General features: G+C 26.4%; 2 protein-coding genes across 4 annotated transcripts in view; one reads left to right on the forward strand and one right to left on the reverse strand.

Annotated features, from left to right (window-relative positions):
- Positions 1–26,344, forward strand: part of LOC149886733 (intraflagellar transport protein 54-like) — a 280,492-nt gene that overhangs the window by 174,639 nt on the left and 79,509 nt on the right. The window lies entirely within an intron of this gene.
- LOC145189799 (adenylate cyclase type 5-like) lies at positions 69–24,473 on the reverse strand. 3 transcript variants are annotated; one of them, XM_090090537.1, is made up of 22 exons: positions 23,606–24,472; positions 21,126–21,275; positions 20,823–20,947; positions 19,711–19,822; positions 14,408–14,535; positions 13,904–14,062; positions 13,557–13,701; positions 13,378–13,473; positions 13,208–13,260; positions 12,955–13,114; positions 12,249–12,346; positions 11,953–12,037; positions 9,936–10,043; positions 6,215–6,322; positions 3,215–3,384; positions 2,760–2,847; positions 2,298–2,453; positions 1,894–2,040; positions 1,646–1,738; positions 1,080–1,194; positions 653–777; positions 69–351 (listed from the first exon to the last, which is right to left on the reverse strand). In XM_090090537.1, exons 1-22 carry the CDS (start codon positions 24,395–24,397, stop codon positions 211–213), a joined length of 3,354 nt encoding a protein of 1,117 aa, XP_089946663.1. In that variant the 5' UTR covers positions 24,398–24,472; the 3' UTR covers positions 69–210. The 3 variants fall into 3 exon arrangements, 1 of the variants encoding a protein (XP_089946663.1); XR_016453374.1 differs by lacking the exon at positions 69–351 and adding an exon at positions 869–976 and having other exon boundaries at positions 651–777; positions 23,606–24,473; XR_016453375.1 differs by lacking the exon at positions 69–351 and adding an exon at positions 894–976 and having other exon boundaries at positions 23,606–24,473.

The following is a 26,344-nucleotide window of genomic DNA, read 5'->3' on the forward strand; positions in this document are numbered from 1 at the left end:
TTTCTTTTAATTAAACTTTTAATGAAGTTATTTTTTCACAAGTAGCGCAAAGCAAAAAATTTCGCCCGACTAATTTTGTTTTCAATTTAAGTTTTTAAAACAAAAACTATAAAATTGTTTAAATATACTAACTAAAAATAAGAATAAAATATACAAAATATATAATTTTAAAAAAGGTCATTGGTAACCCAAGCCTTAACTGCGGAGTAATTATTTTAATATTACATAAGAGCCTTCTTTTCCTTTCAACCAATAAGTAACCATCTTTCCTTTACCTTTGACTGGGACTAGACCACGACATTCAAAAGTGTAACCTCGTTTTGAAAGCAGATTATAAACACTTTGCGTAACCTAAAATTTATAAAAATATTAGGAGAAAAAAAAAAAAATTATTGAGAAACAGAATGAATATTTATGCAAGCTATATTCACTTTATGTCCTAAATTTTTTTGGTCTGCAAACGATTAATAACGGGTATAGTATAACAGAGACTATCAGTAGCAGATTTTATTATTAATTCTTTTACTATCTCTATTTTCTGTTATCTAATGTAAGGAGTACTCTCTCACTCCTTTCTGTATATAACAGTCTAATTACTTGACATACTATTTAAATATAAACACAAAGGGAATTCTCAACAAACACATCATACCTGGATACAATTGGGTTTACCGGTGCTATACATCCTGCTAGCAACATTGACAGTATCTCCCCAAATATCATACTGTGGTTTTCTTGCACCAATGACTCCGGCTACCACTGGTCCAAAGTTCAAACCTAAAAAGCAGAGGTTACGATTAACTTTTACTTCAGGTGAAGCAAACCAGACATTTCCGTTAGGCAAACCAGACATATCTGTTAGACAAACCAAGTAATTCTGCTAAGAACCATACAATTCTGTTAAACCAGACAGTTCTGTCAAGTAAATCAGATATTTCTGTTGCAAATCTCACTCAAGCTCTGAACGGACCTCAGCCTTTAAAAATGGTTTAAATAAATTTTATTGTGAGCTAAAGATAAAAGGTTAAATAGGAAAAAAAAACGCATTCTTAATATGAGTTTCAAATGAAGTCTCTTACCAGACTTCATTTCAAATGTATTGAATGCGTTTTTATTCATATCCTCGAGAGTGTTTCTCATTTCCATACTAAACGTAGCAAGTGCTTCAACATGTTCCAATGTTTGAAGTTCTTCCTATATGAAATAAAAGTAAGTTAGTATATTAATCATTTTTCGTTAACAACGAATAATAATGAACAAAGCAAAAACTTCGATATCAGTCGTTTAAGAAGAGAGAAATTTATTAAGATTTTTTTAAAACGAGAGAAATTTATGTTAAGATTTATAAAAACAAGAGAAATTTGATACATTTGAAAAATAAATTTAGAAGGTATAATTGAATAGCACTGTTTGCGTTATCTTTTAAAAGGGTTAAATCAAAGTTATAGAAGGTATATAATGTTGTTATGGTAATTTTTTTTTTGTTCAATTTATTTCAAAAGACTGATATAGAACTTATTACTTTATGCGTTGTTATTTATTGTTAATGAGAAAACCAGACACTAATACTTAGATTTTTTGATTTTACAGGAATGTTAAATATATTTTTTATGTAAAGTATAATAAACATAAAAATAATGATTACACTAGATTGTATGTTAAGACCAGCAGCAGCCATGTAAGTCTCACCAATAGTTTTAATTTTTTCAACAGACTTGAAGCGTTTTTCTGAAAGTAACTAAGTTAAAAAAACAAAAACATTTTCAATGTTTTCTTTTGTGCAGACATTATTTCTTACTATTTACTAGAAAGATAAATTGAATGATTGAATTATTAGAGAGATCAAAAGAGTGGAAGTAAAGAGGAAAATATCAAAAGCATAAATTGTCATACACTATCAAAATCCACAATGATTTGGTTAAGAACCCTTAAACATTCCATTCCATCTCCATTAGCATCAAGCTCCAAATAAAACTCTGAGAAGTTACATATGTTTGAGAATAAAACAGCAACACTCACACAAGCTTGAGCATACAGTTCCTAAGAAGAACATACTTAAAGAAGATAAATTTTTGATAACAAATTTTTATGATGATGATGATGATGATGATGATGATGATGATGATGATGATGATGATGATGATGATGATGATGATGATGATTTTTTCATCAAATATCTTATTCCATTATGTATATATTACATTTATTTCATCTTATATGCTTATTACAATATTTTTGTTAGCAATTAAGTAGTTTAAAATTTTTATTGTTTACACATGCAGTTGCAAACTACCAACCTCATTGTCTTTACTTTGCAAAAAATGTTCTGCTACATGTGCTGGCAAGATGTTATATAAAAGTTTCTTATTATACTTTCGTTTGTCCTCCATTTCATCCCTTTCTTGAGTAGCTTGTGCTTTCCAAAGGAAGTCTAATCGAGATATTTGCTCGTGCTTAAAATTAAAAAATCATTCTACAGCAACATCACATAAAAAAATCTAATGAAGATTAAAATAAAAAACTCACAAACTACAAAACTATCAATCTAAGAAAAAAAAAAATTTGTATTTTTTAGCATTTTTTTGCAATAAAAGCATAATGCTAATGAGCAATCTAAAGCTAGAAGAATATCTTCAATGAATTACAATCAAAAGGGGAGAAAATTTTAATTTGGAACCATTTGAATGTTATCTGTAGAGAAGAAAATGCTAGTAATAGCAAATTCTTGAAAACAAATCTAAATATAAGCATTATCTTACTAAGTAACTGTAGCAACATAGTGAAAACAGCAAATATACAGTCATGCAAACAGTTTCAATCAGAAGAGGAGCATGCTCACGTGTCGTACTAAAATGAAAAAAATTTTTAAAAAATTTAAAAAAAAAAAAAGTATTTTTAAAAAATTATAAGTGGGATTTTATCTTTAAAAGCCAATCAAGTTGAAAGCTCTATAATAAGTTAAATTCTATAATAGGTAAGTTAAGTTCTATAATAGGCAAGTTAAGCTCTATAATAGGTAAGTTAAGCTTTATAATAGGTAAATTAAATTTTATAATAGGTAAGTTAAGCTCTATAATACGTAAATTAAGTTCTATAACAGGTAAGTTAAGCTCTATAATAGGTAAGTTACAAAAAGATTTTTGTATGGGAGATCATTATAAATCACAATTTTTAAAAACAATGTCATCATTGTTTTAAAAACTCAAACACTTACTTGCAAGAAAATACAGTGTCATGCCACTCAAAAAGACTTTTGTATTTTAAAAAAACCAGTAATAGGTAGGTGAAACCAAGGGTTCCTAGTATTAGGGATTTAATTATGGACTTGATATGAAGAAAGACTGCAACTGCAATCATCACAAGAAACATCATGTAAGAAATAAACTGAAAAAAAAAAGAAAATGAATAGAAACAATTTTGTAAACATTATAAAATATTATTTTATTGCATTTTATATTACATTTATAAAAAAATACAATAAAAAAAAAAAAATTTATTGAGCAAAAACATTAATAAAATATTTATTAAATTCATAAAAGATGCTTTCTTTTTTAGAGGTTTTTTTTTTCAAATTGAAACACTTTTTCCAGGAATAGCCAATTTGACAGCTGTCAGTTTGTGCTCACTGTGGTTTGCTATTTTTAACTATGTAAATTACACATATTTAAAAAATTATCTGCAGTGAAATTGTACAGTACACAACATAGAAGCTTTTGTTGCTATAGAGCGCTTTACTGTGGAGAATCCAAATAAGTGATTTCCCATTGTGTACAGCAACTGGAGCTTTATCCATCCATGCTATTGAACATTTTGCAGAAAATCTTAGTTTACAAGCTTATATAATACTTGCATTTTATTTAAGCCAGCAGTAGTAAACAATTGAATAATCAGAAAAAAGTTTCAGAAATATTTCCTCAAAATCCAACCTACTCACATTCAAAAATTGCAAAGCTGTCAAAAGGCAGTAAAAGGAAGAATGGTTTTGTTGACAAAAACAAAAGTGAATTCGATCATCCGGTCAATTACAAGAAATCCATTCCAATCCTAAAGAGATCTTGTCAAAAAGTTCGAATATAGTCATTTTCTTGTTAGAAAAGCAATTCACAGCACATAGAAGCTCATCAGACTTTTCAACCAAGAAAATTTATGTATTATTGAGGACAAGAAAATGTACAGCAAAAAGGATTTCTCACTGTTGCCCAGCTATCAATATTATTATCAGTCAAAAGGTGTCTATATCAGCAACAAATTTAAGTATGTTCAGACAGAAAAGTTAGCTCTATAAAAAATTATGTACTAAAAAATCTTGTTTGATTATTGACAATGAAACTTATTGTGCTGCATATTTCCAATCTCTTCCAGGACACCAATATTATTCAGCAATTAATTGCAAGAAACTGAATTCCAATTATAAATGCATTGGAATGCAAAAATTCGCTAAAAAGCTCTTAGTTTGGCAAGCAATTTGTCAATGTGGTGAAAGAAGCTCTTGTTTTGTGAATACAGGAACAATTAACACCAAAATATACATAAAAGAATGCTCAAAAAACGTCATTTGTCATTTTTAAGAACACACACAGGTAACCCGTTATTTTGTCCCGAACTATGTCCTAATGAAAGATATTGGGTTCTTGTCAAAAGAAAACTAAGGTTCAATGTAAAAGAAGTCAAAAACATTAAAGGCTTTAAAGATAAATGGATTAGAGCTACCAAGAAAGTCCAGCTGAAGACTGCAAAAGTTGATGTCGAGTGTAAAACACAAAGTGCGTGCACTCTCATGTACAAAACTTCACAAAAAATATATAACATTCAATATCGAAATACAATAGTTAAATAAATATCCTTTATAATGTCCACACAGATTTTTTCTGGTACATGTCTTATTCCAAGAAGACAAAGGAGTGGTAAAATCAAAATGACATTGAAATCATCCCGAAAGATGCAAATACTCCAAACTGCCCTGAGCAGCAAGAAATTGAGAGTTATAAAAGTAACTAATCAGCAAAAGATGAAGAAGAATTTAAGCAAAAATAGATAGCAGCATCAAAAAAGGTAATGGAAACAAGATCCAGGCTATGATGCCACTTACTTTCCAAAAAATTAAAATATTTTCTAAGCATCCTTTGAAATCTGTGCAAACTTTAAATGATGCAATAAACTTCAATATAAAAAAATTTGGAATTAATTAGTTAAGTATTTCTCAAGTTATTGCTAATTACATTTGACCCGAAAGTTTTGAGCCCAATTGATAAAGTAAGAAAATACATAAGATAAAATACATTTTGATCAAAAATTATTGTCAATTAAATTTGGTTTTGTTGACATAAGTTAAAATAGTTGTCACGAAAATAATGAAAAAAAGTAAACAACTCCATATTTATTTCTATATGTATTATATTTATAAAATTTGCATTTATGTAATTGCAGAAGCAATTGCGTAAAATGAGAGAAGTTATTGATGTAGTTCCCTTGTATTTTTTAACTAGTAATCTTGTAATTATAGTTAGAGAGTTTTTTGCAGTATTTTTGTAAAGTGAACATAAAACTTTTGTAGAACAGAGTTTTTATGAGGAGAAAAGGTTTAAAATTGTTACTCAGTGTTTGTTGCAAGATAGCAATGATTTATAATAAACTTTCTTGATGCAATCAAACTACATAATGAACTGCAACTTGATCCCAAAAATGAAACATTATTTAAAACATTATGCCTTATAAACCAAATAATCTGGTACCATGGTATGTGGCCCTAAAGAATTTTTGAATTTCTTTTGAATTTTTAATATTTTTACAAAATTTAAGACAAAAAATAATTATTTCTACAGTTTAGAATGGTGAATTCAAATGCTAATTGAAACTAAAGTTTAACATCCATGCCATAAAATATAGGCCTATAATCAGATAGTTGACTTTTAAAATATGTAATGTTGAAAACAAGGCAAATTTTAGCATTTTCCAAATTTTAAGTTTTTTTTAGTTTGAATTTAGAGTAGAGGATTTAGTGGTTTCAATTTTATTTCTCTTTTCTTTTTTCTTTTATTGAATTTGAAAATGGAAAAAAGCAAAATATTATAGATCGATGAGCAGTATTTATAGAATACATTAGAAAATGACGTCCGAATTTATAGTTATTTGCATTCTAAATTTAACTTTAGAGAATTTTTAATTTATAACAAAAAAAAAAGTACATAAAAAACTCAATCATATAAAAGCATACCTGTGGATATACACAATACTGAGAATCAATATCTAAATGCCTTGTAATATTTTCATTTGATAAATTTTTACACTGTGCTAGGATGGTTTTTTCTTCTGGACAGAAGAACTAATTGATAAAAATAAATATATAAAAAAACACTGCAGTTTGACATTTCTGAAAAAAAAATAGAAATAAAATAATCTTTGAAATTTATTTTTTATAAACAAAAAGTAGTTAAGCTAATACTCATTAATTTAAAATTTTAAAAATAAAATTAAAAGGTTACACACATACATATATTACATTTCATAGATAACATACATTAGATAGATTGCATTACATGCATTACATACATACATACATGCATGCACATACATACATACATACATACATACATACATACATACATACATACATACATACATACATACATACATACATACATACATACATACATACATACATACATACATGCATGCATGCATGCATGCATACATACATACACATTACACATATCTTAAAATATATTTGAAGCAAGAGTATTTTAAAACAAAAATATAATGCACCAATACATTAAGATGATACTAAACCAAGGTAGTGTTCTAAAGTTCAATTTCTAACTTTTTTTTCTTCTAGTTGTTATGCTTTCAATAGGAAATTAAAGTTTGTTTTCAAAATGTTGAACACAAAAAAACTGATTAGCATTTAAAACAATTAAGGAACTTTTTTTTTTTTTGTTTGTTTTTTTTTTTCCCTCTCTATAAAGTAATTGTAAAACAAGCAATTTTTTAACTTGCAGAGTGAGTTAGTTCTGATTATTTAAAATTAAAACAGTGATTTAAAAAAATAACTTTTATGTCTAAAATTAACAAAAATGACCTCTTATTGCAATGACCTCTGTTTGCAATGATGAAAATGAAATCAAGGAAATAGTTGCTAAAAACTTTAAAACAGTATTTTGAAGTTGTTTATTTTTTTAAATTCTTCATTGCAATGAGAAACTCTCTAGGAAATAAACTTGTTTTGAAAATGCATGAAAGATCTTGTTTTGAATATTTAGAGCACAAATTTTTGATGAACTGGGTTCATTAAAGTTTTTTGACTGTAGCTGACTCTGTAAATGATTTCTATGCCAGAAAGTATAAAAATTTGAAAGCACTATAATTCTGTAAGAAAAAAATTAAAAGTTAAAGTTAATAAAAAGAAGTTATTGTACAGAACTGTTGGTCTGAATATATTTTAAGAGTTTTAATTTGCTTTCACAAATAGCGTGCAGGAATTATATTTTGATAAGACTTTTCATAGAAAAATGCTAATACCAAAACCTTACTCACTTTTTCATTTAGTTTATTCTTTTGAGTTAAATGTATTTTTAGATGTTACTTGCTCAATTTTTGATTTAATATAACTGGTTACACTACCTTTTGAATTTAAAAATTTAGGCATACTATGTGGAGTTCAAATAAAGTAATTTGTTTACAAACTTGTTAACTAAAAAAGTTAAAAAAAATTTTTTTTAATATTCTTAAAAGTTTTTTCTTAAAAATCTCTTCTTGCCTCAGAAAAAAAAGCCAAGAGGAAATAGTTATGCCAGACAAATCTTTTTAAGGAAATAATTTAAGTGATTCTTTTCAGAGGATTTTTTAATTTTTTTACTTGCATTTAAAGCTATTTCTTTCACTAAGGTTGAAACTTTAGAATCAAATTTAGATTTCTTGCTACTCTGCCTATTACATCTTGTGAACATAAAAGATTCTCTTTTTTAGACAGACTGAAGATAAATGGCTAATCCTGGGTGGTTTTACATTATTTTAGTCATTATCATGCTTTGCATACATTGTGAAACTATATGGAAAAAAATTCAATTGACATAAAAAGGTGTCTTATTTATTTTTGAAAACGAGTACAAAAGCACTTATGTTTTCAAGTGGTGCATTCAATTACAAAGTTGCCAAATAACACTTTAGCTTGGACAGTTCTATTCACCACATGTCTCTAACAACATCTAACAAATAACAGTGGAAGCAAAATTATATATTTATTCAAATTTTTTACAGAACTTGTTGATAACTGCAATATTACTGCTGATTTGATCTACAATGTATATGAAAATGGAATAAGTACATTTCAGAAACCAATGAAAGTTTTAGCTCTGAAAGGGAAACATTAGGTAGGAGGTATAATAAATAGTGAAAGAGGTTCAAATACCACTGGAATATGTTGCATGAATGGTGCCATATCTTTTGTATCTCCTATGTTAATTTTTAAACGCAAGAGATTCAAAAATGAGCTCAAAGACAGAGCACCACCATTGATAATTTTTGGATGTTCTGATAGTGGTTGGATAACCGCAGATTTGTTTACTTTGTGGATAAGGCATTTTATAAACTATCTTTGTCTTAAACTTTTAACAGAACATCCAGAACAAAAGAAAGTACTTCTTATCCTTGATGGTCAATGAACACATACAAAAAATCTAGAAGCATTAGTTTTAGCTCAAGATCATGGAATAGTAATGCTATCTTTGCCATCACATACTACTCATAGGCTACAACCTTTAGATAGATCGTTTTATAAAGCTTTGAATTCTAAATATAAGATTGCCTGTGATAAATGGATGCAAAGCCATCCAGGCAGATGTATTACTTAATTTCAAGTGTCAAAAAAATCTTTAATATTTTTAAAATTAAAGAACTGAACAACATAAAAAAAAACAAGTAGTTGAATTATAAAAAAATTTTAGAAATCATCAAAGGAGCACTACTTATCAATATTAAAGGTGCTCTAAAAAACTTTGTCGCTTCCGGTTTTAACAATGGTTTCAATGGCTTCACAAAAACTTCTTCTGCCAACGAGAGATGAAGTAAAAAATAAACAAAGAATGCAAGAAAAAAAACTTAAAAGAGCAAATTTGATCATTTTAAAAGTATGCGACAACAACCTTTGTATGTGATAGTGAGCATCATCAACACTCAAGTATAATACACATACTTTTAACTGTTTATTTTTAACATACTTGCCATTACAGAATAATATTTGGTAATATTCTTGTGTCTATGAGTTAGCCTAAAAATCTTCCGAGTGAAAAGAAAGGACTTTGATGCAACTGACATTCTTAAAAATGACAAGATGACAAAAACATTTACTTTAATAACTTCATTGGTTTTCTTTTTTCTTAAGCATTGTTAACAATTAGATTGAGTTTAATACTTAATAGTAGTAATAAAAGAAGAAGCTGTAAGCCAGCGAGTATGTTTCCACACTTTGACAGCCAATTCTTTGTTTAATTTTTCTCTAGTCATAAGTCAAATTTTCTTTGAATCCTTTTAGATTAACTGACTTAACTATATCACTAGAAAGATTGTTCCAGTTAGTTGATGCTCTGTTAAATAGAAAATTGTGCTTAGGAGTAAAAATGGCTATATTTATTGGTTATTGCATTGAACACTTTAGAATGGACATTAACTTAAATTAAAGCTTTTTTTAAAGTGACCAAATTTTAGAATTGTTTTATATTTTATACTTTTGAAACTTTGAAAAAAACCAAAATGTAATTGTAACTGCAGAGAATTTTTAATCAATTATAAAAATTACTGTTATTTAGTATTATTAACATTTATAAAAAGGAAAATAGAACAACTAATTTTGCTTAGTTGGCTCTGCTTTTATATTAATTTTTAAATAATCTTAAATTAAATATAAAAAAAAATTAAAAAAAAACTAAAAACAAAAATCTTACAATATTTGAGATAGCAGCAGTGTATAAGAGAACAATCACAAAATAAGATGCCCATTGATATAGGGTTTGAAAATTAACATAATTTAATTCAAGAAAGTGTGCAAACTTCTAAATAAAGATAATTTAATTCAGGAAAATCCGCAAACTTCCATATAAAACATTTTAAAAAAAAGTACATTCAAAAATAATCCTAACATATATAGCATAGAAATCATAGAATTTGTATGAATAATATTTCTATTGTAAACTGAGTGATGATATATTTGAGAGTTAAAATACTTTATAAAACTTGAGTGCTTAAAGTTTTAACTTTGAAATTTCTAAAAAATTACATCTAATCTAAACTATAACAAGAATTCATCTTATTCTAGTAATAAAATAGTTTTAATATAGCTATATTTGTATAGATAAAGCCAATCAATAGCATGAATCTATAACTATCTGTAATATGAAATGAAACCTGAAAATGTATAGAAAACCAAGCAGCAGAAACTAGAGGTTTGCACAAAATTGGTCAGATTTCAACCTGTATAAGCTTGGTTGAAAAATCACTTTCCAGAAACAAGCCAGGCCAGTTCCTCTTATGTAACATAAAAAGTTTTTTAAATAAGAAACCATTAAAGGTTTATCATTTTTTGAAAAATTTAAGGCTTTACTGTTTCTTGCTTTTTTAATATATCAATTTTTACACAAACTATTTTAGAATGTTTTCTTAAATACAGCATGGAATTCCATTTAGCTATGAATCTTTACAGACGATTATCAGCATTGTAAGTAAATGAATGCACAAGTAAATAAATCTCTGTCATTATCAACATTGTAAGCAAATGAATCATACCATTACCCTCACTTTACCTGTAGAGTCTTTAAATAGCTTAGAAATGTCATTTATAATAAATTATAATACAAAATAGATTGTTAATATAGTTAAATAACATCTACATGCTAATACACACGTAAAGAAAATTTTTGCTATGAATTTTCATTAGTATTATTACTAATTCTCTTCTACTCACAACTACAATGTTAGCCTGCCCTATATAATTTAAAAACTTCTCAGCAAATCTATTTCTCATTCTTTTTTTGGGTCTTAATAATAAGAATTCTTCTTATTCCAGTTATGAAACTTTCTATGTAATATACATCATGGTATTATCAATTATTACTGTGACAACTGAGTATCATTCAAACATTGCATTGGAACATGATGCCATGCATGATGTTTTAGATACAAGGTTTGGATGTTGTAGGAAATATAATACAACATGATTTTTTACATGTGATGAGATGTTATTGAATTAGTAATTAGGCCTACACATTATATACTTTTTGTTACACACTTGTACTTAACTTTTAAGCATAAAGTATTTTTAATTTAGCTCATCAATGGAAATCTGGAAATTTTCAATTCAGCCTATTTTGGTAAAGTCAAAGTTTAACATGACTTTACCAATACAGATTTTGTATTTAGACAGCAATTGTAATTATTTAGTTTGTTTTTGCAAATACTAATTCTAATTAGCAACCTAAAAAGAAAATTTGCAGCCATGCAAAGCAATGTAGGCAAAACTACTAATAGTTCAGACACTGATGATCTCCCTGGCTTCTACAAAAATAAGTACTTGCTAATCAAAATTTTTTCTGTCTTCTGGAAATTTTTTCTGTCTTTCTGGAAATCTAGACAGTGTTGTTACACTCAGAGTTTGAATAATCAAATTTTTATGATATAAATGTTATATTTTTCCCATCTGGGTGATATACATTTTCTTTTAAATGTACATGTTGAATATGATATGCTGTAAATCAACCTCGATGACAAATATCAGAAGGAAAAATATGTATCACTGAGCAAGGAGACATAGGCTAACATATTGCTGAGTGGTCTATAATTATCCAACAATGAAACATAGCATAAAAAGCTTAGACTGGGCCATATCAGAATAGAACCAGGATATTTTAGTGTAGAACTCTCATAAAAAGTGTAAATTAAAAATAAAATTACAACCAGAAAACTCACTTTAAGCCTGTGTATACCAATAAGTATGAGAATAAATAGAAGAACACAAAATATAACCACATAGAGGTACAAGCTTTCTCTTGACCTGAGAAGTAAAAAAAAACAAAAACATTTTAATGCAACTTGCTAAAAATCTACAAAAAAAAAAAAAACACAAAAACACAAAAAATTTGCACAAAAAGCATTAAGTTTATCTAAAACTTATTGTTTTTTTTTTAAAACTTAAAACATGCTTTATCGTCTTTTGATTTAAAAATTTATTTAAAACAAATTCCTTAGAGATAATTTAACATTACCTTGGGAGAACAGTAATATTGATACATATTACAAAAAAGTATAAGATTCCTGAAAAGATCATATCAGGTACAAACATATGGTCAGTCTCTTGAATATACTAAATGAAAAAATTATTGGAAAAAAATAAACCTTGATTATGAAGCAGTAAAAAAGGATACTATGGTACATTTAATCCACACAATTTAAGAAACTTGTTCAATGTACTTATGCAATATAGAAGATAAATGAAATGATTGGAAAAAGAAAATCTTTTCTTTGTGCACTGAATGTCTTATATCTTAGTATTTAAGCACAAACTGATTAACTCCACTATTTGAAAAGTCCTAAATTAAATGTCAAAGCACTTGCTGAATAATAAAGATTACCACAATTTAAACAACAAAATTTTTTAAATTTTAAAGGGTATTTAAAAAAAAAAAGTACAATTTGAATTTTTTGATATTTGATTGCTTTTCTGAACATTTGTTTTATGGAGTTAATTAATTTGTGCACTGAACGACTCATATTTTTAATTTTTCTATTTTAGCATATTTTAATTTGAGGATTTACATAACAAAAGATTGTGGTTGATAGGGAATAAGTGGGTTAATTTCCTCTAAATCAACAAATTTCATCAATATAAGCAAACAAGTGCAGTGTGATTGTAGGTATCATTAGAATGGTACTGTATTGTTTTATAAAATATTAAGATGGCAAAATAATTACCTTTTTTTCAAACTCCATTTTTTTAAACTTAAGAAAGATTGGTCTCACATGCTCCCTTTTTAAATGTTCTACACTTCTTGCATTTATGGCCCTTTCAAGAAACTCATTGACCTCGTCTTCAGGGGAAAGAACAGTTGCTTGTTCAACCATCATGCCTAACCTGTAAAGTTGAGAGGTATCTATAAAATAATTTCTATATCATGATTCACTGTATTCTTGCTTGAATCATTTTTTAACTTAATGACATTCTTACCTTTCACGCATCTTTTTCTCTTTCATTTCTGCTGCACCATCAGACTCAATTTTCTATTAACATTTTTTCATTTTTTTCAATTTATTCAAAATAAGAAAACATAATATTTACTTCACAATATAAGTAGCAAAAAAAGTAAATTTTATTTCACAAAATAAGTAATAAAAAACCTCAAAGAACTTTTTGGAAAATGGCTGTAAGTTCATAATGGGATCTCCTTTCCATTCTTCTGGTGTTTTAGTTTTCATATTGGCATTGAAAGATGCCTGAAAAAAATATTTTTTTATTTCAAAAAAAAAAAAAAAGAATACAAATGATTAGTGTAAAAAAAATTGTGAATCATCATTACTTTGTCTTCTGCTGTAGGCGATTTGATAAAAAAAGAATTGATATTATTTTCTTTAAGATAATTGTCTCTCTGATAACCATGTCCATCTTCAATTTCATAATCATCCTTTATTTCTTTATAGACAGCCTCGGTAATATGAATTCGGCTAAAAGAATTTTGCTCAATTAAAATCAGACATTTTGCACACTCAAATCACAGTCAAAACAAAAAAGAATATGAAATTTAAAATTTAAATTAATTTTTTTTGCCATGAGACTTTGCAGTTATGAGACTTTGAGTTAGCAATGTGGGCATTGGAATTTTTGTTTTTTTCCTTAAATAGTATCGAAATTATTAAAATCCCTTACCCTGGTAGTCCACCAGATTCCATATGAGTTGCTATGGTAACATCATTTGACCACACATCATATTGCCATTTACGTAAGCCTAAGACACCACAGTGCACTTTGCCACTGTGTACACCTACTCTCATGTTCAGTTTAACTCCAGTCCTTTCACGTACAACGCTAAGGAAATAAAATTTAATATTTACATTTTTATCTTGATCATTGAGAAACAAAATTTTCCTTTATTAAACTCTATTATTTTTATCTTATTATTTTTATTATTTTTTTGAAGAACGAAGCAAATAGTCATATTCTAAAAAAAACTATTTTTCAGTTTTTGAGTTTATTATTTTGAAACCAAGGAATATAAACATAAAAGCAATAAAACACTATTGACTGTGATATTTTAGTTAAAACCATTTTAATGCTGTAATGTTTACACTAAAACATTATTAATTAAAATATCACAAAACTATAACACTATAAACTAAGGATTACAAAAAAATTGCAAAGTAAAAAACATACGATATTGCATCAATAACATCTAAACCCATTGCAATGCAGCAGTTAGCATGGTTAGGTCGCGGTTCAGGGAGACCAGATACACAATAGTAACAGTCCCCTAAAATTTTGATTCGCATACAATGATTTTTCTATGAAAACAAAGAAACTTTAAATTGTAAACACTTATATGAAGTCTTTAAGTATGAAGATTCATGCAAACTTATGTCTTGTAATATAAAAGACTTTGTTAAATAAGATTGAGTATATTAAATAATTTTGAGTGATGTCCTTATTCAAAAACCTCTTCATTCTTTTTATCTTGTTAAGCGTTGTGATAATTTAGAAATAAGTTCAGGTCATTTTTTTATGTTAAAAAGTTTTATGTAAAAAATGATAAAACTAGTCTGATACAAAAGATACAATAAATTGTTAAAATTTCACTAATATTTCTTTTTATCCACAAAAAAAAAAAAAAAAAAAAAAAGCTTAATTGAGAAATGCTTTACTAGCTGTTTCCGTAGATAAAACGTTTCTCTACTTAACATCTTATGTCAGTAACCTTCATTGTTAACTTATTCAACTCAAAGATAGCACATATAAACTCAACTCTTCATTTCATGTACAGATGAATCAACTTTATATAGACACTGCAAATTACTTGATTAGACAGATATAGTAAATATTGAAATTTAGATGAAGTAATTAATTAATACTTTTCACTAAGTTTTAACATCTTAAAGACTAAAATTTTTTTTGCATAAAAACTTAACACCAGACAATTTTGCAAGGATACTGAGATAAGTAGCAAAATATCTGGATCTGCATTCTAAGATAACCTAACTTGGAAATATATGTTTATAAAACTTGGAAATACAGTTGTGGACAAAATAATAGTAGTGGCTAGTAAAACAATCATTTGTGATAATAATTTTATGTAAATTTAAATATAAGTTAATAAATTTAGGCATAACAGTAATACAAATACTGAATAATGAAATGGGAGTAAAAAATGTTGGTAGCACTGTTAAAATTACTTTAGGGAAGTCCCGAATTTTATATACGAACATATCTAGATTTGTAGGTTAAAATAACATATCTGTTGTTTCCTGTCAAATTATTTATATTAGCTTTTTGTTTATTTGGTTTTAGTAAGACTAATTAAAGGTAAGATTAATTTTAGTGTTAATTTAATGAAATATATAAAATAATCATATGAATTTATTTTATAAATAGGAGTTATGGGTCGTGCAAAGCATTACAGTGCAGAAAAGAAACAACTAATTATTAAATTAAAACAAGAAGGGAAAACATAAAAATTTATTCAAGAGACATTAAGTTGTTCTCCTATGATGATTAGAAATGCTCTAAAATGGAAAAATGTAGGCGAAACAAGGGGCTTAAAACAAAAAACAACTGAACATGAAGACAGACTGATAAAACGTGCTGCTGTTGCCAATCCTTTTGTAACATCCCGCCATATTAAAAAAGATTTAAATTTAAGCGTTTCTTCAAGAACAGTACGTAGGCGGTTAGTACAAAGTAAGTTAGTCGCCAGAAGCCCAAGAAAAGTTCCCCTTTTGAAAAAAAGGCATGTAGTAGCAAGATTACATTTTGCAAAAACGCATGCAGATTGGCCTGTTTCAAAATGGCGTAATATTTTGTGGTCTGATGAAAGCAAAATTGTTTTATTTGGGTCAAGTGGACACAGGATGTATGTAAGGAGGCCACCTAACTCTGCATACAAACCGCAATACACCATAAAAACTGTAAAACATGGCGGAGCAAAAATAAATATTTGGGGTTGTTTTTCTTATTATGGCGTAGGGCCAATCTATAAGATTGATGGTCCATAATGACCAAGACAAATACCTTCAAATATGACAAAATACCATGTTGCCCTATGCAGAAGAAGATATGCCCCTAAGATGGGTTTATATGCAGGACAACGACCCAGATCATACCAGTCGCAAGGTAAAAAGTTGGTTCATTGAGAATAGGGTTGCAGTTATGGATTGGCCTGCACAGTCACTGGATCTCAATCCGATCGAAAACCTTTGGACAGATGTAAAAGAGGCAGTTTATAGTCAAAAACCAAAAAATCAGCAGGAGTTATGGCAAGTTGTCCAGAATGCTTGGAACAACATTCCTTTAGAACGTTGTCAAAATTTGATTAACTCAATGCTGAATAGATGCAAAACTGTGATAAAAAACCGGGGGCATGCAATTAAATACTAATTTTTTACTATTGTTTAATTAAATTTATATCATTTTTTTGTTAATAAAATAAATTATTTGCAATATAACATTAAATAAATTAATACTACTATTATTATGTCCAACCTGTTTTTTATACTTATTATTATTATAAATAAAAGCAAAAGTTTAAAATTTTCTAATTAGTTTATCATCTCACACCTATTTAATTAATAATCCAGTATTACAATTTCATTTTCAGTAACTGTTTAAAGATAATAATATTAATTCGTTAATTTTAATCACGCTACTATTATTTTGTCCACAACTGTATATGTTTATAAAACTTGGAAATATATGTTTATAAAACTTGGAAATATATGTTTATAAAACTTGGAAATATATATTTATAAATATATATTTTCAAGTTAGGTTTATCTTACAATTTTTGTAAGATGCATATTTCTGTTAACACTTAAAACTTTAAAAATTCACTTTGCTCTGGTTTTTGTGTTTTTTTTTGTTCTGATTTTATTGAAAATTTCATTTTTTATTGCTTTTTGTTTAATTAAAAGCACATTTTTTGTTTTTCCACCATCAACTTTTCATAATTACGTTCAGTGAAATATAAGAGAGTTTGATGACAGCTCATTAATGATATCAGGTGGATTTTGCTTATCTGGAAATCTAATAACATCATTTCCATCATTTTAAATGAACTCAAAAGAATATATTCAAGTGATTAATGAAAGTTAAGATGAAAGAAGTAAACATTTGAACCATAAAGCAAGTGGTCTCAAAAAAAAAAAAATACAACTGGCCTAAATAAAAAAAGAAGATAATTTGCCATGGCTAGCCAGAAACTCTGATCTAACTCCATTAAAAACATCTGGGCGATATTAGAACCAAGAGTTAATTCAAATAACAAACAGCATTCATCAGCTAATGAGGGTCAAATTTCCCAAGCTTAGGAAGGACTGAATGGCAACATTCTGAAAAATTTGGTGTGACTAATATGCAGTTGATTGACTTTCAATTGATTGAATGAAAAGGAGGAGTGACAATATATTATATGTAAAAATAATAAACTTTTCAACATTATGTGATCCTTATATTCTGAGTTTTTACTTTACAATGCTTACAATTTTTAAAATACATTGAACTTTTTACTTTAACAATGCAAGTTACAAACATTTTGGATGAATTCATCTTTTTTCATTTTTGTTCTACTGTCTCTAACAATTTTTTTAAAACTTATCCATGCAAAAGTGCTTAAGTACACAAATTATGATTTAGGTATGATAAGCATTTAAGGATGCAGTTTACACAAATATTTGCTTTTTTGCAAATATACTGCATTGACAGGAAAATTCCAAGGAACTTAAATGATTCTATCTTTAATCTTAAATGAATTCTAAAGATTCTTAATACAACTCTTAGAAACAACTACAGACAAACTGAATGATTATAAAGATAATAATAATAATAATAATAATAATAATAATAATAATAATAATAATAATAATAATAATAATAATAATAATAATAATAATAATAATAATAAAATAATAATAATTATAATAATAATTATAATAATAATAATAATATATTACATATACATATATTAATATAATATTATTAATTATTATAACCGTTATTTTAAAACAGCTAAATGAAGACTTAAAATGTTAATGGTAAAAGAAGTTACATTTTTAACAGTTTTCCTAAATACTTAAACTTTTTTAAATAAAAACATTTTATAAGTAAATAAAAATATTTTATAAGTAAATAAAAATATTTTCTAAGTGCTTACAAACTTATAAAGAGTTGTACTGACATAATATTTAAGATTAAGAAATTATTTGAATTTCATAAAAATTTAAAGAGAAAGAGTCAAAACACAAAATAAAACACTACGATTAATATATACACTATGATTAATAAGAAAATCATGATAAAAATTATGGTATTTCACTTTTTTACCTAAATCTCCTAAAATATATTAAGTACCATTATATCAAATATTCAAATATTGTTGAGAAAAAATTTTAACTGTGATAATCAAAAATTTTGATTTTTTTAAATAATTGTTTAACAAATAAATATAATTTTGAAAATAGTCATTTTAAAACATTCATAGAATTGCATTTGCTATCATAAATATTACAATTGTGTTGACAGTGTCATACATTAAATATATAGCATAATTTTAATATAAATATGAACAAACATTTTGTAAAGAATATTTAAAGGCATTTTGTTTTTAAATTTCTTTTTTGTTGTAATCATAAACTTACAATTAAAACTCAATAATGCACAAAAAAATAATATCAACTAAAATAGCTGTTTTTTTTTTTTTTGCAAATTTTTTTTATTTATCAATAAAAAAAACTTTAATTACAGATAAAAGACATTTTCTTGTTTGTTTTTATTTGGAATCTTAAATCGAAGAAAAATGTTTGAAATTGTTTTTTGTTTTTTTTTTTTAATACCAGGTGCATTCTTTTTTATGGTTTATGAAGCCTATGAAGTCTTGAAGTTTATGAAGTCTAAGACCCTTATAAAGATAAAGATTATGCAACTTATTTTGTGATCATCTTTAGAAATTGTAAATACCATAGCATTTTATTGGAACCTTTATTAAAAATTCAAAGGTTGAAGTTTTAAAGGTTTGTTTTTACCAAATCATTAAACAGTAATCAGGTTTTTAATTTAAAAACTATTTCAATCCTCAAATGTTTATATTTGGTTTTTTGTTACAACTTTAAAAATTTAACTGTTAATTTTTCTATGTGATTTATTGGCATATTCAAAACCTCAATTAAAAATATTAAAAATATTGTTGTGCCATTATTAAAAACAAAATTTCTTATAACTATATTGCTAGAAAAAAAAAATCTTTTTGATAAATTGAAGCGTAGAAAGATTTTTTTTAGTTAAAATAGGACTATAATATGTTTCTTTTTTTATAATATGTTTTCTGATTGGCTGTTATCATTATTATGATAATTGTACAACACTATAACGGCAACAACATGTCATTAAAACATTCTGTACAAACTTTTAAATATGAAGATTTTCAAAATCAATAAAATTATGTTGAGTTTGAAAATATTCATATTAAAAAATACCTCTGCAAGTTGATCAAAACGGGCAAATAGCTCATTTAATGTTTTGACAAGCTCATGAGCTGTGCACTGTGAAGCAAGTAACGTAAAACCTTCAATATCAGCAAACAAGATGCTAAATTAAAAAGCAAAGAGAATATAAGAAATTTTCAAAAATTTAAAAAAATATTTTTAGTGTTTTAGCAAACTCATTTGTATTGACCTTGGAAACTTTACTGTGAACCTTTTGACGCAAATCTTTTTTTTACACAGTTCATTTTTTTATCCTATGGGTTCTTATTACCTCATGCTACTTCTTAGATTCATTTTATATTCTTCTAAACATAAAATATAGACACAGATATGTGATTGTAAACTGATATTGACTGACATAAAGAATGTATATGCTACATGTAAAAGTGTGTAAAGGTGAGTTTCCACTCATTCATTTTTGCTACAAGAAAGTCAAAGGGATGGGAAAATTAATCTCTTGAGCATGAGCAGTGATTAATTTTCAAAATTAAATTACAAACTGCGCACGCTCACGTGATTAACTTTCCCTTTCCCTTAGCAAAAATGGATGAGTAATCACCTTTATAGAGGTTAAGACACAGAATAAAGTTTAACATTAGGGAGATATGAAAGTGTAACATTAGGGAGACATGAAAGTGTAACATTAGGGAGACATGAAAGTGTAACATTAGGGAGACATGAAAGTGTAACATTAGGGAGATATGAAAGTGTAACATTAGGGAGATATGAAGGTAATTAAAGTATCTAAAACTGTTGCTAACAAATCTTAAAAGTGAGAACACAAAAATTTAAAAATATATGATGTTAAAACGATGACATCTTTATTCTTTTTCTTAAAAATATATAGTAATAAATATATTTATTAAAGATATATAAAAAACATGAATGCTTTTAGAAATGCATTGCAATATTCATTTTTATTTCTACCATGTTACTTAAAGTAAAATTAAGCTTGGATCTAAAGAGCAGTTTTTAGTTAAAAACTTTCTTTTTTTTTTTTAAACATTCTTTTCATTTTGAGACATTACTTTCTTGGTGTCAGAATAACAATATATCAAGATGAGTATACATATTAACAATTTAGGTAAATTAAAAATGCTTGCCTAACATTTGTGTGCCTTTGAATATAAATCTTGCTGAATTGAGTTGTCTGATCTTGCTCAACTTCAATATCTGCCTTCATCTCCATGGCAACATGCCTTGGAAGTACAGACAGTAACAAGCGCTCCTATTAATACAGAAATGAATTATTAAAATTATACAAATATATATACACACACACACACACACACACATTTTGTTTAAATCAAAGAAGATTATCCTTTTTGCAAGATAACACCTGGTTTAACTTCTCAAGGTTAATGTTTAATTTCAATTTCCCTTAACTTTTTGCAAAAAATGCTTACCTGCTCCTGATTCTCTCGCTGTAAATTTAATCTGGCTTCAACAAACTCACGAGTTTCAAGAAAACCTTGTCTTTGTGATTTTTCAGATGGATAGTGTGTAAATATACCAGCAACATTTGTAACAATGCAAATTAAAACATATCCAATTGACTAAAAATATTTAGTAAGAAGCTTACTCAATTTTTAAATTTTGTTAAGTTCAACGATGATGTAATTTGTTATGTTTACAAGATCATTTATATAAAAATAAGTTATGCGATACTCTTTTGCAACAATCATTGTCCTTTATTTTATTTTTGAGATAAATTTTTTGAATTATAATGATAATCTGTTTACTCATTAAAAACTGTTTTTTGTTAAAAACCTAAAATTCTTAGTACGATTTTGTTAACAAGCAGAAATGCTGAGGTACAGAAAAGTTGTGTTAGATAATTATCAAGCTGAAGTATAAAGATTTAAGATAGTAATACTTTACAAATATATAAGGCCTCAATGGGTCAAATGGATAATATTACTAATGAACAACTGAGTATTGCGTATTTGTATTTTCAGGTAAGAACTTGAATTTTCTAACATTTAATCAAATATTTAATTTAAATGACAAAAGTCAATGCATTTTTGTAGATTCAGAAAAAAAACTTATTTAACTTTTAATGCTTTAACGTTAAAAATATGAAGCATAACAAAATTACATTTAGGTAGACATTATGTATAAATAATACTTTAAGAGTTTTTAGAAATATGAGAGAAATTAAAAAAGAAATTTAAAGTTGCCTCAATCTTATCTTTAAAATTAAAAAAAAAAAAAAAAAAAAAAAACATGTGACTTAGTTCTTAAACTTTATTATTTTTGTTTAAGAAACCAAGGTTGCTTTTATTGTAACATACTTTTAAATACTAAAATAAATTGTATGCTTTTATTACTTAAACTAAAACATCTTACAATTAATTATGCAATAGAATTAATTATGTAATAGAATTTGTTTCAATGAAAAATTACGAAGTTTTTTGTTCTTGTAATAACTTTATTTTTCAATCAACTTCTATGTTTCCATTTCAAATTTTGTTTAAATCAGAATGTGACTCAAAAAATTTGATAGAACTCAAGAAATCAAGGGTTATACAGCAGGTAAGACTTATTTTCAATCAAAATAAAACTTTTATTTATATATTAACTTCATGAATAAGTAAAAGAAAATCTGTCTTCTTTGAATTATTTATATTTAACCCTAAATGTTCCTTTCCCCCACTGAAGAAAGCTTTTCCAAATGCAAAATTCTTCTTTTCTTTATTCTTTTTTTTCTTGGGGGATGAATAACTTAAACCTTGTTCTTGAAATAGCTTTTGACTCATTCATTTTTAATTACAAAATGATGAACTTTTATGTATTTGAAATAATGTATATAGTGAATTAAATTATGTAACACCAATTTACCACATATAACCAACAAGATTTATAGAACTAAGTTAATGAATTAATAGGAAATATTACTAGGTGAATAACTAAGATCTTTACTAACAACTAGTATTAAAGTTACTATTTTAAATTAAAAAAAAAAAAAGGAATCAATTACATAATTTTAATGATGTAATCTTTTAAAATAACAACCTATAACTTAAGCAAAAATTTAGTAACTAATATTAATCTACATAATTATTTTTTATCTATTAACTTAGAAACCTAATTTTATAACTATTATTTTGAAAAGAAAATTGAAACTAAATAATTATATATAAACTGTAAGTGTAAAAAAAAAAAAAAAAAGGTTTTTGTAAAATAAACATTTCTCAAAAAGCTAATTTATATTTTTTTATGCAACAATCACATGTCTTGCTAAGTCCACATTACTGAAAAAAATTTTAACGTGAATTTTAAAGCTTTTGGACATAAGCACAACAAAAAAACTAGCATATAGCTATATACTAAGCTACACAGAAATCTTCATGAGAAGGCTTTAAGCTACTAAACTACACAGAAATCTTCATGAGAAGGCTTTAAGCTACTAAGCTACACAGAAATCTTCATGAGAAGGCTTTAAGCTACTAAGCTACACAGAAATCTTCATGAGAAGGCTTTAAGCTACTAAGCTACACAGAAATCTTTATGAGAAGGCTTTAAGCTACTAAGCTACACAGAAATCTTCATGAGAAGGCTTTAACTAAATTGCATGTAAAAAAAATTATAAAACATAAATTACACAAATACTTTTATTGAGGGTGGGGAAAATAATGAAAAAGGCAGTTTACCAAAGAAATGGTGGAATACCAAGTAACTAAATTTTAGAACATCAAAGTATTTATAAAGAAATAATTGAACAGTTTGTTTTAAGAACCACATAAACAATTTAGGTATACTTAACTACTTTACACACAGCATTTATTATTCAAATAGATTGATTAAATACCATTTAATTTGGTTAACAAACTAACAAATAAATACTTTATTGCTTTTAAACAACAACAAAAATTTTATTACTTACTACTTGCACAGCATTACTCATTTCTGACTTGCTTGCCAAATTTGTAATAAGATGTGTTAGTGTAAACAGTACTCCACATATAATTGACATGCGAATTTCAAGAGGGAGCATTACGTAGGTCATATAAATAAAAAATATTGTTGAAGCTAGAGGTCCTGACATAGATTTTGGCAAAAATAGCAGTTTAAAAACTATATCTAAACAGTTTAAAATGACCAAGATGTAGGAAACAGCCATTAAAAGTTTCCCTGAAGAATCCATCCAGTTTATTAAACTTAATAAAACCACTAACACTGTTACTTTAACTATAAGGTAAATACCATGACTATAAGTATACGGTGTTTCTTTCACCTTGAATGAAAAGTTAACTCCAATATCAACAAATGCTATGGAAATAAGTATAATTAGAAACCAATTCATATAATTTCGATTTAAATGGAAAAAGTATTTTTTATACAAAGTAGCAATTCTTTCTGAAGGAAAAGAAACTGATTTTAAAAAATTATTGCTTGAGGTAAATGAACTTTTTATTGTAGTGTTTGTGATCTTCTCAGGGTTATCATCATCGGCAGTATTGTCCTCAGAACAGTTTTCAACTTTATGATTTGCTTTTGACATAATAGAGCTGGTTGAAGGAGCAGATGATGATCGAACATAAAACAAACCAGTATTATCTTTGATTTCTACAACACCTTCTTTCTGTATTACAGCAATGTTAATTTCTTTCAATGGATATATAGTTTTTTTTGGTAAGATTAATCTACTCATGGCAAATGTTTTGCCTTGTAACATAGTATTACTGGTGAAAATGCATTAGTTTGCATGTTGATTCAGTTCTAAAACATAATGTATGCATATGTGTGTATATAATATTTATAATATGTACTTATAATATGTATTTATATGATACAGGCATTTATTTATATTTACTTATTATATATATATATATATATATATATATATATATATATATATATATATATATATATATATATATATATATATATATATATTATAAATTTTAAAAAAAAAACCTTTAAATACACAAACTTACAAATGCAACTATACAAAAGAACTTTTCAGATATATATTATATGGCTATATGAATATAGATTTTTAAAAATAGTGAAAAATATTTAAAAAGAGCGTTTAAAATTTATTTTTCATGAGCTTTATTATAATGTGATTATAGCCATATATACTGATGAAAACATCTTTTTGGCTGAAAGTAAACACTATAATAACAGAACTATAGAAAAAACGTTATTTGTTATGAGTTAAGATAATGTCGTTAATTATTTATTTCAGAGATAATCAATTTTATTTAATAAAAAATAAAAAAATACTTTCTTGTGCTATACACACTAATTCTTGCCTTAATAAAAAATAAAATCACTTGTTATCTGACGAGCAATTCAGTGACAGAAAATATGCGATTTCCCAAACAAAGGACCGGGAAAAAAAAGACGTATTTAAACATGTGCTTTAAACACGTGCACATTATCATGTGGTAGAGAACTGTCTTTAAAAATGAGGAGGGAAAAAGTCTTTGCACCATATTTCCGAAAAGCTCTTTTCAGTTGGATATGAAACTTTTTAACTAAATAAATGCATAAAATAGCAAGGTTTATTTTCAACATTTATTGTTCTTTAACATTAATGTTTCTTCCTTTAAGTAAATTTGGTTCTGTTTATCATCAGTTATTTAAAAAGTTCTGTGAAGAACTTATGCACAATCTTTGCACATGCTTTTTAGTTTAGTTAAAAATAGGTAAAATAGTATTAAAAAGATTTTTAAAAAGTATCTTTTTAAGATTTATCTATTTTCATCTATGCAGACTTTGTCGCTTCTTCGCTGAGCTTTTAAAATGGGTGGTGTACTTACCATCCATTTTAAAAGCTCATTAAAAAAGCTGTAAAGTCTACAAAGCTAGTTTGCTCATAGCAGCAAAATCATATTTAAATAAAGATATATAAAATACATTTGCGATACTTTTAATATTTTATTTAGTATATTCACCGTTTTTGACAACTCATTAAAAATATCCACAAATATTTGTGTTAATTGAAAATAATTTCCCTTCTCCGTGAAATTCTTCAAAATAACCGTTTACGGGATAAAGAAAATTGTATACGTATATCTTCGAACTGAATCCCTGTGTTGTTGTTTTAATCAAAATTGGAAAAGCAATAAATTAAAGCTCTTTAAGCAATTTACTCTTTCGGCAGTTTTAATATTTTCTATATTTTAAATAATTATTTAAAGTAATGTTACTCTTATATTTACATTTCTCTCATATTATATTTATATTGTTGTTTTTTAAATTATATTTGTATTGTGTTAATGTTATAATTTTATCAAATATTGATTAAAAAACTTATATAATACAATTTTGGAAATTTAAATCAGCTGCGTTACATTTTTTTTTTCTCCCTAGCATTTATCCTAATAAACTGTCTTCCTTTTTCTATATAAAATACTTTTGCTACAGACTTTGCATTTGTATGATGCAAATCATCCAAAAAAATTATATAAACCCGGTTTAGACTTTCTTTAACTTTTTCGTACAAGGTTTGTATTCAGAAAAAAAATTCCTTATAACTTTATATTTTAAAGAGTATGAAATCATCTGAGTTGCTATTTATGCTTTTGCACCTAAGAAGAAATTTAAAATCTTACTAACAAACGGGATCCAAGATATGGGCTTCATTATACTTTTATTGTAAAACTGTCACTAA

This window comes from Hydra viridissima, unplaced genomic scaffold, assembly GCF_058129835.1.
Source record: "Hydra viridissima isolate aposymbiotic clone 2 unplaced genomic scaffold, HvirCarnegie_v1 scaffold_6, whole genome shotgun sequence".
NCBI lineage: Eukaryota > Metazoa > Cnidaria > Hydrozoa > Anthoathecata > Hydridae > Hydra > Hydra viridissima.

Excerpts from the sequence above, each read along its gene's own strand:
- LOC145189799 (XM_090090537.1), bottom strand. The coding sequence starts at position 24,397 with ATGTTACAAGGCAAAACATTTGCCATGAGTAGATTAATCTTACCAAAA. Across the intron at positions 20,948-21,125 it reads AGCGAGAGAATCAGGAGCAG|GAGCGCTTGTTACTGTCTGT; the intron begins GTAAGCATTTTT and ends CTGTATTAATAG. Across the intron at positions 13,261-13,377 it reads TTTCCAAAAAGTTCTTTGAG|AAAATTGAGTCTGATGGTGC; the intron begins GTTTTTTATTAC and ends AAATGTTAATAG.